Source organism: Excalfactoria chinensis, chromosome Z (assembly GCF_039878825.1).
Source record: "Excalfactoria chinensis isolate bCotChi1 chromosome Z, bCotChi1.hap2, whole genome shotgun sequence".
Classification (NCBI taxonomy): Eukaryota; Metazoa; Chordata; class Aves; order Galliformes; family Phasianidae; genus Excalfactoria; species Excalfactoria chinensis.
In genome coordinates, this window is record NC_092857.1 from 24,789,433 (window position 1) to 24,802,738 (window position 13,306).

The 13,306-nt window shown below is 36.0% G+C and overlaps 1 protein-coding gene across 1 annotated transcript in view; it reads right to left on the reverse strand.

Moving 5' to 3' along the window:
* LOC140264537 (DNA topoisomerase 2-beta-like) overlaps positions 1-13,306 on the reverse strand; it is a 32,642-nt gene that overhangs the window by 10,237 nt on the left and 9,099 nt on the right. The window contains exons 3-16 of the mRNA XM_072360389.1: positions 12,122-12,214; positions 11,912-12,026; positions 9,880-10,001; positions 8,937-9,085; positions 8,139-8,370; positions 6,434-6,568; positions 5,749-5,949; positions 4,463-4,658; positions 4,237-4,328; positions 3,436-3,591; positions 3,187-3,270; positions 2,064-2,261; positions 1,367-1,511; positions 667-835 (exon numbers count right to left, since the gene is read on the reverse strand). Of these exons, the coding sequence (XP_072216490.1) occupies positions 667-835; positions 1,367-1,511; positions 2,064-2,261; positions 3,187-3,270; positions 3,436-3,591; positions 4,237-4,328; positions 4,463-4,658; positions 5,749-5,949; positions 6,434-6,568; positions 8,139-8,370; positions 8,937-9,085; positions 9,880-10,001; positions 11,912-12,026; positions 12,122-12,214 (2,087 nt within the window). The remainder of the gene's footprint in view (positions 1-666; positions 836-1,366; positions 1,512-2,063; positions 2,262-3,186; positions 3,271-3,435; positions 3,592-4,236; positions 4,329-4,462; positions 4,659-5,748; positions 5,950-6,433; positions 6,569-8,138; positions 8,371-8,936; positions 9,086-9,879; positions 10,002-11,911; positions 12,027-12,121; positions 12,215-13,306) is intronic.

The window sequence follows — 13,306 nt, forward strand, 5'->3', positions numbered from 1 at the left end:
TGCGTTAAGTTTCTATTTATGACATAAAACCCCGTACGTATTCTGTAAAAACTGCTAATGGTAATCAGATCAGTGAAATCAAGCTCACCATCATCTGTCTTCCGAGAGTAGGATGGCAATGAGAAAATGTTCCCAAAGTCTTGATTTTTCTTCTCTTGAGACATTTTTCTACTTCCAGACACAAGAAGAAATTGCATTAATTGCATTAACTCCATATTAAAATATGCAGACATTATAGCATCCATAAGAGATTAAATTATTGTTTTACATTCTAACACGTATCTAGCACTTCAACAGACAAATCCTTAATAAAATCCCTATCCTGTCATGCATCGTAACCATCTTAAATTGACAGCACTACATGTTTATCAATAAGTCTGTATACCTGTTGGTACAAGAAGGAAAACAGAAATTTTTACTAAATACGATTAACAGATGACATTACTGACACTCTATCACAATTCGGTGAGCCATGTCTTCCCTGCCCAAGTCAGTTGCAATGGTGAGATGATAATATACACTTTCATTCCTCCCCAGAAACATATACATTTTATTTTACATCTTATGTGAAGATTAATAATTAATATTCTGTCAGTTTTCTTTAGAGGTTTCTGTATTCAAATAAAAATTATCTAAAAATATATACTGCTGAGTTACAGTACTTACTCTGGAGATGGCTTTATTTTGAATGGAGGGAAGTCATATTCATCTTCTTCTGAACTGTCTGAGAGAACGAACTCCTTCTCTCTGTCATTTATAGGTGGAGAAACTTTTACTTTAAGCTCATCTAAATCATTGATATTGTTGGCATCATCATCGGCATCATCTTCTTCTTCTGACAAGTCAAATGTATACTTGGGCCTCTCAGCTAAAAGAAAAATACATTTTTACATACTTCAGTATAGTTACGTTACCACATAAATAAAAGTGGCAGAGAACATACACGTCATATATTTTCATTTGTACACAATCTAATTATGTAATAAACAATCGATTTTTTTTCTACTCACATATTCAACGATTTAGATCCCTCCCCCTCAAACCCATATGTAGAAAGCAGAAGATCCCCATCTCAAGAGAAGCAGAATACTCTACAGAAATTTCAGTCAGTTACTACAACTAGAGAACCATAATAGACGTGTCCACATGTTTAACTTGAGCATTGAATACCTCCGCTTTTAATTTCCATGTATGCTGAAAGTAATACAGAAGTGTTTGGAAGTATTTCTGCACATCTCTTTAAGGAAGAAAATCAGATGAAATACTCATTGTGGTATATTTCCCTTCTCATAATGTGTTAAAAATACGATTAATGCAAAATTAGTACTCATTCAAGCTTAATGATGACTGCGTAAGGATATCTCACCAGGCTCCTCCTTCTCTCTCTTCACTGTAACGATTTTATCTGCTGGGGCTGCTGTATTCACCGAGTCATCCCCACCACCGTCAGCTTGCGCACCACCAAATTCTTCATCAAATTCCATTTTTATTGCTACAGCATCAGCATCACCCTAAAAATATTAACAAGTTGGTCAAAATAAAATTATACCTTTATATTCCAACAATAAATATTATAAATAAATAACAACCGGTGGTGCACAGTGTTAGAACCGCCGCTTGCAACACTGGAGGCCTGGGTTTGAATCCCCCCTGTGGCGCAAGTGGTAGAACTGCCGCTCTGCTACACTAGAGGGCTCAAATCCCAGGAGTTGGACTCGATGATCTCTAAGGTCCCTTCCAACTCGCACGATACTGTGATACTGTGATAAACTGCAATACAATTTTTAGAAGAGAATAAATTAAAGTAGACTATTATATTGCCAATTTTAATAGTATTGGAAGGGGAAAAAAAGCAACAAAAACACTCCAGCAATAAGTAGTCATAATAGGCTTTCAAATATAAAATAAGTCCAGCATTAATTTCTTTACACATTAAGTTAGAAAAACATCATACGTACATACAGTACTAATGGGGTCTAGTGGGATCTAGTCTTTGGATTTGCATTATCAGCACGGAAAAATATAGCAGTTAAAGAATGTAACTATAGCAACAGTTAGTTTACCTTTTGCCTTTTCAGCAATTTCCTACTGGCATCAGCTTTCATGGCAGATGTAATCTGTGGAACTATTCTTCTCCCAAATGGTGATGGCATGGTCTCTTCCAACTGAAGCTTCTTCATCTTGGGTTTACCAACTTCACCTTTTATTGGCTTGCCAATCATGCCAGCCAGAATGTCATCTCTTTCCTGTGCTTCTACTTTCTAACAAAAAACCAGGGGCGAGAGGGAAACATGTTCATTTTCAGTAAAGGCAAAACATGGTGCTTTTTCAGTCTTTTTTAACATGGAGTAGAAGACTGCCCTTAATTGTCAGCTGAATTATAGCGCACCTTTTACTAATGGAAAATCAATCACTTAATCTTGGTAAATTCTTCCCTACTTCATGTGGTTAAAAGCTACGCTTTTTTTCAAGCCCAAACAAATGAAAACTTTTGGACACTCTGGAATATCTTTCTTTCATCAAGTTCCTCTTCCTCACGTGTATCTCCAGGTACTGATATAACTTTTCAGTCCTTCGGTGTTTAAAGCAAGCAGTGAGCTTTTAGATTAAGTTTTATAAGGCACATTTTCCAGTCCTTTCCAGTTTTTTATTACAGAAGTTGAGGTTTCAGCACAGAATACTTCCAATTGCATCTGCACCATGAAGGTGCAGAGAAATAAACATCTTATTTGGATTATCCTGTGTTACTTCAAAAGATTACATCAGCCATTTTCAGGAAACACTGAAGGCTGAGGCTCAGCAATCATCAATACGCCTTTACCTTTTTGCCAGAGATACTAATGAGGCAAGGTAAAAGCCTTTTGTCTAGCACTTCTGGTCTACATGCTTTGTTCCCAAATTTGTGGCTTTACATTTGATAATGCTTCCTCACTTAGAATTGCTAGTTACTACTCCCAGTTTTTTTGACATTTGAAAACCAATTTGTTCCTGGTAGTTTTTCTTTCACAGACTTGGGAAAAGCACTGTACTGTACAAATACAAGAAAGAATCCCTGAGAACAAAACAGATTTCCCACTTGCCCCTATATTTGGAGAGCAATCTGCTTTTTGTTTTGGTTTGGTTTTTGTTTTGTTTTCTTTTTGCTTATTTTTAATATCTATTTTTAGAAAGATTTGTAAAACATACTTCAAGCTCTTCGACAAAAGCTGCTAAGTCTTCTTTCCAGAGATCTGAGGCAGATTTCCTTTTAAGGTCATTTAGTTCTCTCTCCTAAAATGTGAAAGTAGCATATAAAATATAAGTTTTTACGTTATGAGTTGGCTGAATCATAAGTTACAAGTAACTTAGTAAATACTATCTGAACTGAACATTCACAATTGGGCACATCCGTAATTATTAAATCATTTCAAAAGAAGCCTCTCACAGTGTACCAACCTTTGAATCTCTGTGCTTAATGAGCTCTTCCACTTTCTCTTTTGTGAGAGACCACAGAGACATGTCTAAGATATAGTTAAAATCAGGGCCAGAAGTCGATCCAGAAGCAGAGGAAGCATCATCATTTGGGTTTTGTGGGTCCTCCTCTTCTGCTGCCTAAAGTGAAATATTCAGACTTAGACAGATGAATAATCTTAGCTCTGTAAATGAACAGCAGCAATTCCCCAAAATACCCTGATGGATTACTAAGGTGTTTCCTCGTGCATTCAGTAACAAGGAATTTTTTCTTGTCTTTTCCAAAAAGCCATGTTCCTGTCATTTCTTATGGCTGGACTGTTTAGTCATTGATGTAAGAATACAAAGCTGAACCTAACATTAGCAATACGCACCGTATCCCACTGGCTACAGAAACTTGTATTTTCCTAGCTATCTCACACAGGATGAAGATCTTTGCTCTCTGGACATGCACGTACATCTGTTTCTTTAGAAACGAGTACAGTTTTGTATAGCAGTATACAAAGTGCTATAAAAACCCTGAATGTATGAACTTCTCATTCTCAACCTTTATATCATCTAGTTGTCTTCTTAGAATTATCTATGTGGAATACCACCATTATGCAGCAATATTTGTATGTAAATTCGTATTTGTAAGAATGAAAGCCAATAAAAAGTAGTAATGATTAATCTTGTTAAAGTGTTGTGTCATAAATTAATCAGACTACTACAAAACCAAACATCTTGATAAATGAATATCATTTATAACAACAGCATCAAATGTATCCAGAGATTTCTGATCCTCACCTTTTCCTGTGCTTCTTTCCAAGCTTTAACCGGATCGGATTCATAGCCCCTCTGAACCAACATTTGAATCAAGTCTCTTTTTGATCTATTCTCTACAATACAAACAAAAAACCAAAGTCAGTAATCGGTGTTGTGAAAGTCAATGTCTTACATACAAATACATTTTACGACATTTAAATCACTTCCAGATTTCTCCCTGGTTCTATTTTAGAGAGTGTTAACTCACCTATGGCAATTTTCCCTTGTATCTTCTCCAGAATGAAGCGAGCTTGGTTGTTTAGCTTTGTAGATTCAGCACCCAGCATTCCCACAAGCCATTCCTTACGTAAACTATAATAATGTAATCGCAAATCAAAGAACTCCTTCAGAATGTCTTGCACAGTTTCATACTTCTTTAAACATCCCGTATGATCAAAGAGCACCTACAAAATAGATAACATATGGCTTGAAAGAGATTTCATAACTCAAGATTTTTAATCTTCCTGTAGGAGTTTATTTCTATTGCTCTCACATGCACACTATATGAAGAATAGCATTTTGAAGACTGAGAGCTCAAACCTTCCTCTGGGACTATATAGCACATAGCTAGATAGATTATATTTTTAGTCACAAGTCAACTTAACATAAGATTTATGATTATATCTTCAAGCAAGAAAGCCCTGGAGAGGACACCAAAATTCAGATGAAACTACAATTCTATCTAAATTCACAACAACAACAATAATAATAATAATAATAATCGTATAACAGTTGAAGAGTATTTTTTATAATCTCTAACCTCCAGTGTGAAAACTGCCACTTTAAACATCTCAGAAATCCTTCAAGTACAAAGAAATAAATCATTTTTACTTCACAGGCAAAATCAATTCTGCCTGACTTCTGACACCTCCAGTTCAGACATTTATAGGTGGACTAGTCACCCTGGGCACCCCTTTCTAGTCAGCTGAAAGAAATAAATCCCTCTCTAGGGGAATTCATCTGTCTAAAGTATCTGTTTGGTAGGTGGATGCATAATGGACTCACACAGGCATCTAACTTTTTAACATGTTCACACCAGGACAGATTGATTCCTACACAAATACAAGCCTTACAGAGAGATTCTAGCAGTAGTCCCTACACTTACTCGAACCTGTGCAAAGTACAGTCACCTTGATCTGGTGCATTTGCTTTTCAAAAATAATCTACACAATAGATTGAGCAAGGCCATTTACAACACACACATGTGTGTATTTTTGCTTTGTGATAATGTTTGAAAGTAGTACCTGCCATAAAAAGACTAAAATTCTAGACAATTCCAGTGAACTTTCAAAATTCAAGTAGCCCAACATGGTCAAAAAAGCAAGACGTGCATTATCTCCAAGACAACTGAATTCAAACAGTTCACAATTACTTTTTGTCAGCAGCAAATATGAAGAAGAGACTTGTTCATTTATGCCAAAATCACTACAAAAACATTCAAGTTTACAACAAGCAACTGTAAATATTCTGATAGCCAAACAGAAAAAAAGTTACCATAGAATCACAAGTAAGACTTGTTTGAAGCTTAAAGACTTCGTGCAATCCAGCAGCTTCTGCCTCTGCAAGTTTTTCTTCTGTCATCTTCACAACAAATTTCACAGTCGTATCAGTGTGGTATTCCTTGTAGTCACAAATTAATGCTGGAGTTTTTTCAGTTCCATTCAACAGTGGTTCCAGAACCTGTTCTCTGTACACCTATTAAGAAAAAGATAGCAAAAAACCAGAAACACTTATTTCAACTTCTTTAGATTCCTCATTCTTTAAACCAAGCTCACAACCAAGCTAAGATTTCAACTTGTGTACCACAACTGAAACCAGTGATAATTTACTAAACCAATACAACCTGCAAAATGAAAGCTGGGATTAGAACAAACATAAGAGCCATTCTACAAGGTCAAGAAAGTCTACTTAAAAATAAATAAATAAATAGATAAAAAGATGGGGGGGGGGGGAAGGGAAGGGAATTATGTATTAACTCAGCAGAAGAAGCAGTGATTCTTTGTAGTATAGACAGTAGATGAGATGGTACAAGTAGAACCCTCTTTTACAAAGGCAAAGAAAAGAATGAAACCATGTTTCTTTCCAAGTGCATAAAATGATCAGAAGTGGACTAAAATGTTCTCCTGCATGTAGGATAAAACTGTTTAATTTAGAGCTTTTTTTCTTTACTGTAGCTTACCTGGGTCCATGTTCTTACAGGTAGCTCTGTAATTTCTACAGTGTTTCTGTCCACCACAAATATTTCACCACTGACCACATACTGGTTTTGACCAAGTTCTTGAATGGTTCCTCTGAAGTTTTTGTAGTTTGGAAGCTGAAATTGCAATAAAAATCAGTGGGATACTAAGAAACTTTGTAATAAGATACGGAAGATATTTGTTTTTCCCCATGCACCACACAGCTATCACTTTATACTGTGCTAATCCATCAACCAGCCCCTCATGCTGGTAATAATCTTATGTCATGGTTTTATCATTACCAAAAAAAGCCAAAAAGATACACATGTGCAAGTGACAGAAGCAATTACCTTATTACCTAAAGAGTAGGTACATAATTAAGATGTAGCTGAATCCAGAAAGGTGGAATTTGTCTTTCTTTGGTTTGTTGGTTGTGAGATTCTTTCTGTTTGTTTTGAATTTTTTTTTTTATTTAAGTGGCATTTTTTATTTTTTTTTTTTAATTTGGATTTCCTTTTGTATGATTTTTTTTTTTTTTTCCCCAGAAAACAGCAAACACAGCTAACACCGGACAGAAAGTGCATAAATACCCCAGTCTCACTCTAAGTTTACATCGGCACTAAAAGAAATGGAGAAGCTGGGCTACCTTCCCTAGTCATTTACTTCTTTTATTCATGTGCTGTTTGGCAAAGATAGTGGAACCCATTCAGTTTAAACATCAACTAATGTGGTGACAGACTTTTAATTACTGTTATTATTTATTTTAACTGAATTGATTCCCTTACCCAGTTTACCATGCAGCCACAAACACATACCAGAATACAGAAAGGAGACTAAAAGAGGCAGTTCTGCCTCCATCTATCACAGTGAGGCTTCAATTGACTTTGAGACTACACAGAAGGCCTAAGAGTCCTAAGGGAAGGGCAATGGATTGCATTAATTAAAAAAATTCTAATTATTGTTCCCAAGTATTTGAAAAAGAAAATTCACTGAGTCATGAAAACTGATATTGCACTCTCAGAGGCAGTGAAATGTGATCTAAGTAGAGATGTTTCTGCCCCTAGGACTTAGACAACACAAAGTAGCAATACCCACTTATCAATTAGTTGTAAAGGTTAAATAGATGACGTTAGCTGTTGATTACAAAGGTTCTGGGTTCACACGAGTATTCTTACTGTGCAAAGTGTTTTTGAAATATACACCACTTCCAAGAACTTCTTGTGAAATTTCAAATAAAGGAGCAGAAGCTACGTACAGTTCAGCAGCTGCTGACTTTCTTGAACAGTGACAGTACCTTCTCCTATGCTTACAGATGTGTTGAAGATTTGGATAAGACGGTGGAAATTTTATATTTGGCTGAAGATAAATACTTGCACCTCGTATAAGAAATAGCAGCACAACTTTCTACTCTACTCCCATGCAAAATGACTATCTTTAGGACTTGAAACTTTGAAGTCTTACTGTCAACAGAGAACAGAAAGTCCTCTGAAATAACTGGAAATCCACAAATTGCACTGTTTCTTTTCTTCAAGATGAACTTCTCCACATCACTTTCCAACAGTCAAGTAAGGCAAAATTACCAGACAATTCAACCAATTCAACTACTTCACTAATCAAGCATTCATGGAGTTATATGACTACATTTCCTAAGCACAAAATTAGATTTGATTACCAAATGTATAAAATGCTAGTGTATATTATTTTTACCATGGGATGGGGATCTAAGCCATCCAGCATTCGTCTGACGTTGTTTACAATCTCTCTGGTATCATAGTTTGGGAGTTTGCAAGCACATCCAGTACCGATTCCTTCAGCTCCATTTACTAAAACCATAGGAATGATGGGAATATACCATCTAGGCTCTACACGTTGGTTGTCATCATAAAGGAATTTCAGCAAGTTGTCATCCACTGATGGAAAAAGAAGCCGGGCTAAAGGGCTTTAAAAAAGAAAGAAAATAAAAATCTGTTTAACTGGAGTCCCACTGGTTTCATGTATAAGTGCTTTAACCCACAGAGTGTCCAAATATGACCTATTTTTTTCATGTCTTCTATTCTTTGCCATTCTGAAGCTGAAATTACAATGTAATGTCGCACCTCCTGAGAAAACAAAGTTCTTCCCAATAGAATGGCATACTAATAGCAGATGATGTCTGCTTCCTTCCCAATTATGCATGTACATAATACACTAACAAATGATCACACAGCACGCAGACCTAAGACTACAGCATTTTCAGTCTTTATAATTCAAAGTTTAATTCCTTGAAAGCTACATTTTCTACAGCAGTTCTATGCGTAGAAAATCTCTGCAGAAAACTCAAGATGGAAAACCACACTTACAAACATAAGGCAAAATTTGAGCACTAACAGCTATCAAAATAGACTAATCTCCTATCCCTTTCACATAAAAAAATACAAATAAATAAATAAAATCCTTTACTGTTGTGAAAGGACTACTTCAGGAATAAAGCTTCTCAAAAGCTTAAACCGTTGACAATATCTTTACCTTAGCATAGTGAAAATACAGCGAGAGCTGGCAGCATCCTTTCCACCATGAAGCCTGGTACCAAACTGACCAATAGGTTGTAGAAGATTAACATTGTTACTTCCAACAAAGTTCTGAGCCAAGTTGACAATAGTCATCATTAATGCTTGCTGCAAGAAAATACATGTTCACAGAAATAAACATTAGAAGTACACTCTTTCCTAATCAGTCAATAATGCAGATTTTCAATGCCCAGGAATTCTGTGACTGGCCTGACCTCAGTTTCAAAGAAGTCAGCTTGAGGAAGAAATATAGCCTCTTACTAGAGCTACTGGCAAAGCATAATGCTCCCTCTTTCATAGCCACATTGCCTCCCTGAATTAAATGTCCTTGTACTCAATGCTTAGAAAAACCCAAAGTTTTCTCGATTTTTTTTAACGCACTTTTCTGGAGTAATTCAAGGGGCAAAAAATGATTGCACCTGCTTTCTCTTGCACAAACTACATCTCACTGCATTCAAAGGCAAAGATGAAAGGATGGAAAGAGAATGAATATGGCAACTCGTGTTGATATTCCAGATAAACACAAATAAACAAGAGTAAGAAATAACCGTTGTTTCAATCTTGTATCAGGTTTTGGAGAACACTGTACTCTATTTTTTGCTCAACACCAAAAATTTCCATTGCACATAGTTACTGTGATTGAGAATCTGGAAGAAGTTTACTATGGAATTATTTACTTACCATTTCTCCATAATCCATAAACTACGTGGTAATACCACCTTGCATAAGGACTTGGAAGGAATGGAAATACATTTTCTTTTTAAATTATTTACTGCTTGGCTCAAACTCTTTAGAATTAAATCTGTAATTACTACTTTGAGTCAAAAGATTCGGAATTTTAATACAGTAAACATTGTACACAGGCTACAAATTCTCACAGCTTTTCTACTCTTCGTACTCACCTCCCCATAGTGATAAGCTGACATTTCAGCAACAGAACCAGCCAGCTGAGCAACCTTTACTTCACGTTTATCATTCCTCTTAAAGCAAGTGAACAAAACTTTGCGCTGCCCTGGTTTTAAACCTAGTAAGAAGAAGATGCCATTTTCAACACATAAAAAAGCATTGGTTTCCAAGGAAAAAAAAACAAAACAAACAAAAAAAAAAAAAAAACAACTTGATTTTGCTTTATTCTCATCTCTAAACTCTGGAAAGAAGCTTAAACTTTAGAGTAAAATTATAATTTGAACAAAATAAATTCTTTTCAATTATTGTAAAATAATAGAAATAATAATAGAAATGATTATTATAACAAAAAGTCACCCAAAGAGTGGAAACTTCACCCTTTGAGCCAGTAGCACTCAACACTATTCTAAGAAGTAGAAATTCATCCTAAATGTACCTCTGCAAGTTAATAGTTGTTTCTTTCCAGTATAGCAAGCAAAATCTTTTTCCTAAGAATCAACACAAATCCAGCAGTGACAACTGTAATTGTAGCTTACACTTCTTTTAAAGCACTCTGAAAGTTAACTATTTCTGTTAAAATACAAATACGTGCTATTTCTATCCCTTCTAGATCTTTTACAGTTTTAAGAAACCATTCTCTTTGATCTTTATCATTTAGGTACACTTGATGGACCTGTACACTTGAAGTACACTCTCTTTGTGGAAGGAACCATATAATTTTTCTGCATACCACCTGTAACTGATAACCAAAACATGCTTATTCATCTATTCATTGTTTCAACTCACATACGCTACTAAAATGCATTAAAATACGCATTACTAACCTAGGTAAGAGCAAAAGTTGAAAAAAAAAAAGACATGACTTCAGTCTCCCCTTCATTTAGGTACATAAAATCAATTATTTATTTTTTTTTAAATAATGGGTCTGTATCATGTTCTCTAGCATAATGACAGTAACAGGATTTCCTTCACAGAGGAAAATCACCAGGAAATAAGAAAGCTGTAACTGTTAAGACATGGTCAAAATTTTCTTTTTCTGTATTTTTTTCTGAGATTTGCCAATTGAACACCCTGTTGTTTACCACCTGTGATAGTGAAGAACAGAATCTGACCTTCCGAGCAGTTCAGAGATCCATGATCAGAAGCAAAATTAGACCCAAAGCTAACAGTGACATGAATAGCAATTATGTATGTTTACATCTTATATACATATACACATAGAAATTAGATTGCATTATGTATACATGTTATTTATGTGTCTATAATATAATATAATACATGTGTTCCTCATAGAAAGGTTCCCTTCTAGTTTTCTTACACTTCTGTACAGATAAATGCTCTTGCAGCATTAGATATTTTGGTGTGAGCTTGTAGCATCAAGAATGCTGAATACCACGGCTATAAAAAGTTTGTTGGAAACTGGAGATAAATGCTTTTTCTTTTTTGTCTTATGAAACCTCGAGGTCTTTTTTACCATATCTTCGTGAGCATATTTAGACTGACAAAAATACAGGCAGAAATTTCTGTTCATGCTGCCTGCAGACAGCTTTACACATGAAGCACAAACTGTGCAGTAAGAGCTGCTTCTTTTCATACGCCATTGCAAAGGAAGAGTTAGTAAATCTGATTTAGAGAACCATAGGATGACTGCATGAAGGATCAGTAAGCACTAAAAGAGTGTTTGTGCTACACGATGGGAGAATACATTTCATCCTTTCATTTTTATCTCAATTCAGATGACAACTTGAATTGTAATTATTAAGCACTTCAAAGACTTGCTTTTTCTGACTGCTTAAGTAGAAGCAAAGTACTTGTAATGTCCAGGGTTAAGCTTAAAGGCTACAAAGTATCAGTTTAAACTTCTTCCCAGAAGAACTGTCACAAGTCCTCAGCGTATAAATGACAACAACAAAAATACAGAAGTCTTCTAAACTCTGTCTAAATAGATTGGCTTTCAAACCAAATCACAAGTTTAAAAAAACAATAAAAGAGAATATTCCAACAAATCATCATAAACTGTCAGCTTACCATCAACAAGGGAGGGAATAGATCCTTCGTTGTCTGAATTTGAGAAAGGGATCGTCTCCTCGTTAACGATGTCATCGTAGGTCAAATGTGTTGTCGCTGGACTATATAAAAATGGCTGAAAAAAACCCACATACATTATTCACTCAATACAAACACCTTGTTACATTTAAATCTCATCCACAAGATTTGTTATTATTCTTTAGGACTCACTTCAGGACGGCCATGTAGCCAACCCTGTTGACTGTCCTCCATGAAGTCTGTTAACCATTCTTTTCGATCATCAATCTTCTTCTTACTGAACGCCTGAAAAAATTTCAGTTTCATAATATTGTAAGTGTAGATATGTTTGCATAAACATATAAACAGATATGTTTGTATAAACACCCAGAAACCAGAGCATAGAAAGTTCTGCTCGAATGTGCACAAGAACTTCTTTACAGGGAGGGTGACGGAGCACTGGACCAGGCTGCCCAGGGGGTTGTGGAGTCTGGAGATATTCAAGACCCGCCTGGACACCTACCTGTGCGACCTGGTATAGGAAACTATCTGATCAAGTATTCAGTATTTAAATAGATAAACCATGTGATTAATGCTTACATTTATGCAGCAGTACTTGCTTGTGACCTATTGGACACTGCCGCAGAAGGTTTTTCTAACTCACACTGACAGCTTAACAAAACTGATGATTTATAAAGACTAAATGAGAATTTAGGCTAGCTGACAGTCCTTAGGAATACAAGGCATCACTTTAAAACAACAGCTTATCACTATAAAATGACACAAAAATGTTCCGAAAGACTGATCTGTTACAGAAGTAGAGTTCCCATCCAGTGAGTTTCTTCTCCAAAAAAAAGAAGAATGCATAAAGACTGAATATGCAGTTCAAGTAAAATTTTAACTACTTTGGGAAAATTCTGTGAGTTACTGAAGTACTACGTTTTTTATGATGGAGTAAAAGACAGAGAAACCATCGTTTCAAGCACTCTCCTGCATAAGAGAAAGGGATAAAGTAATATCACCCTGTTCAGCTTCAGCTTGGCTGCCTCTGTGAGCAAAGCTCAACAGTTTGACAAGTCAGAATGTTAACAGTTTTTGGCTCAAAGCTTGCTCAGTGGCAGCCATCTGAGATAGAACCCGCTCAGCAAGCTTTTGGAGTTAATGGTTAATTACCATGAGCGCAGTGGTAAGAGGATGGATGTGCTGTTCCTCCTGACGAGCAAGATGCGAGTACGAGCAAGATGCGAGTACCTCAACTGCTACTGTCACTGTGACAAACAGAACACGAGGCCCCTGCTAACTAGGGAGTGCCCCAACAAACAGGTGTTGCCCCGGTAACGGAAAGGATGCAATAGAGAGGATAAGATCCCAAGGAAGAGCAGGTACCCCTCTACCCAA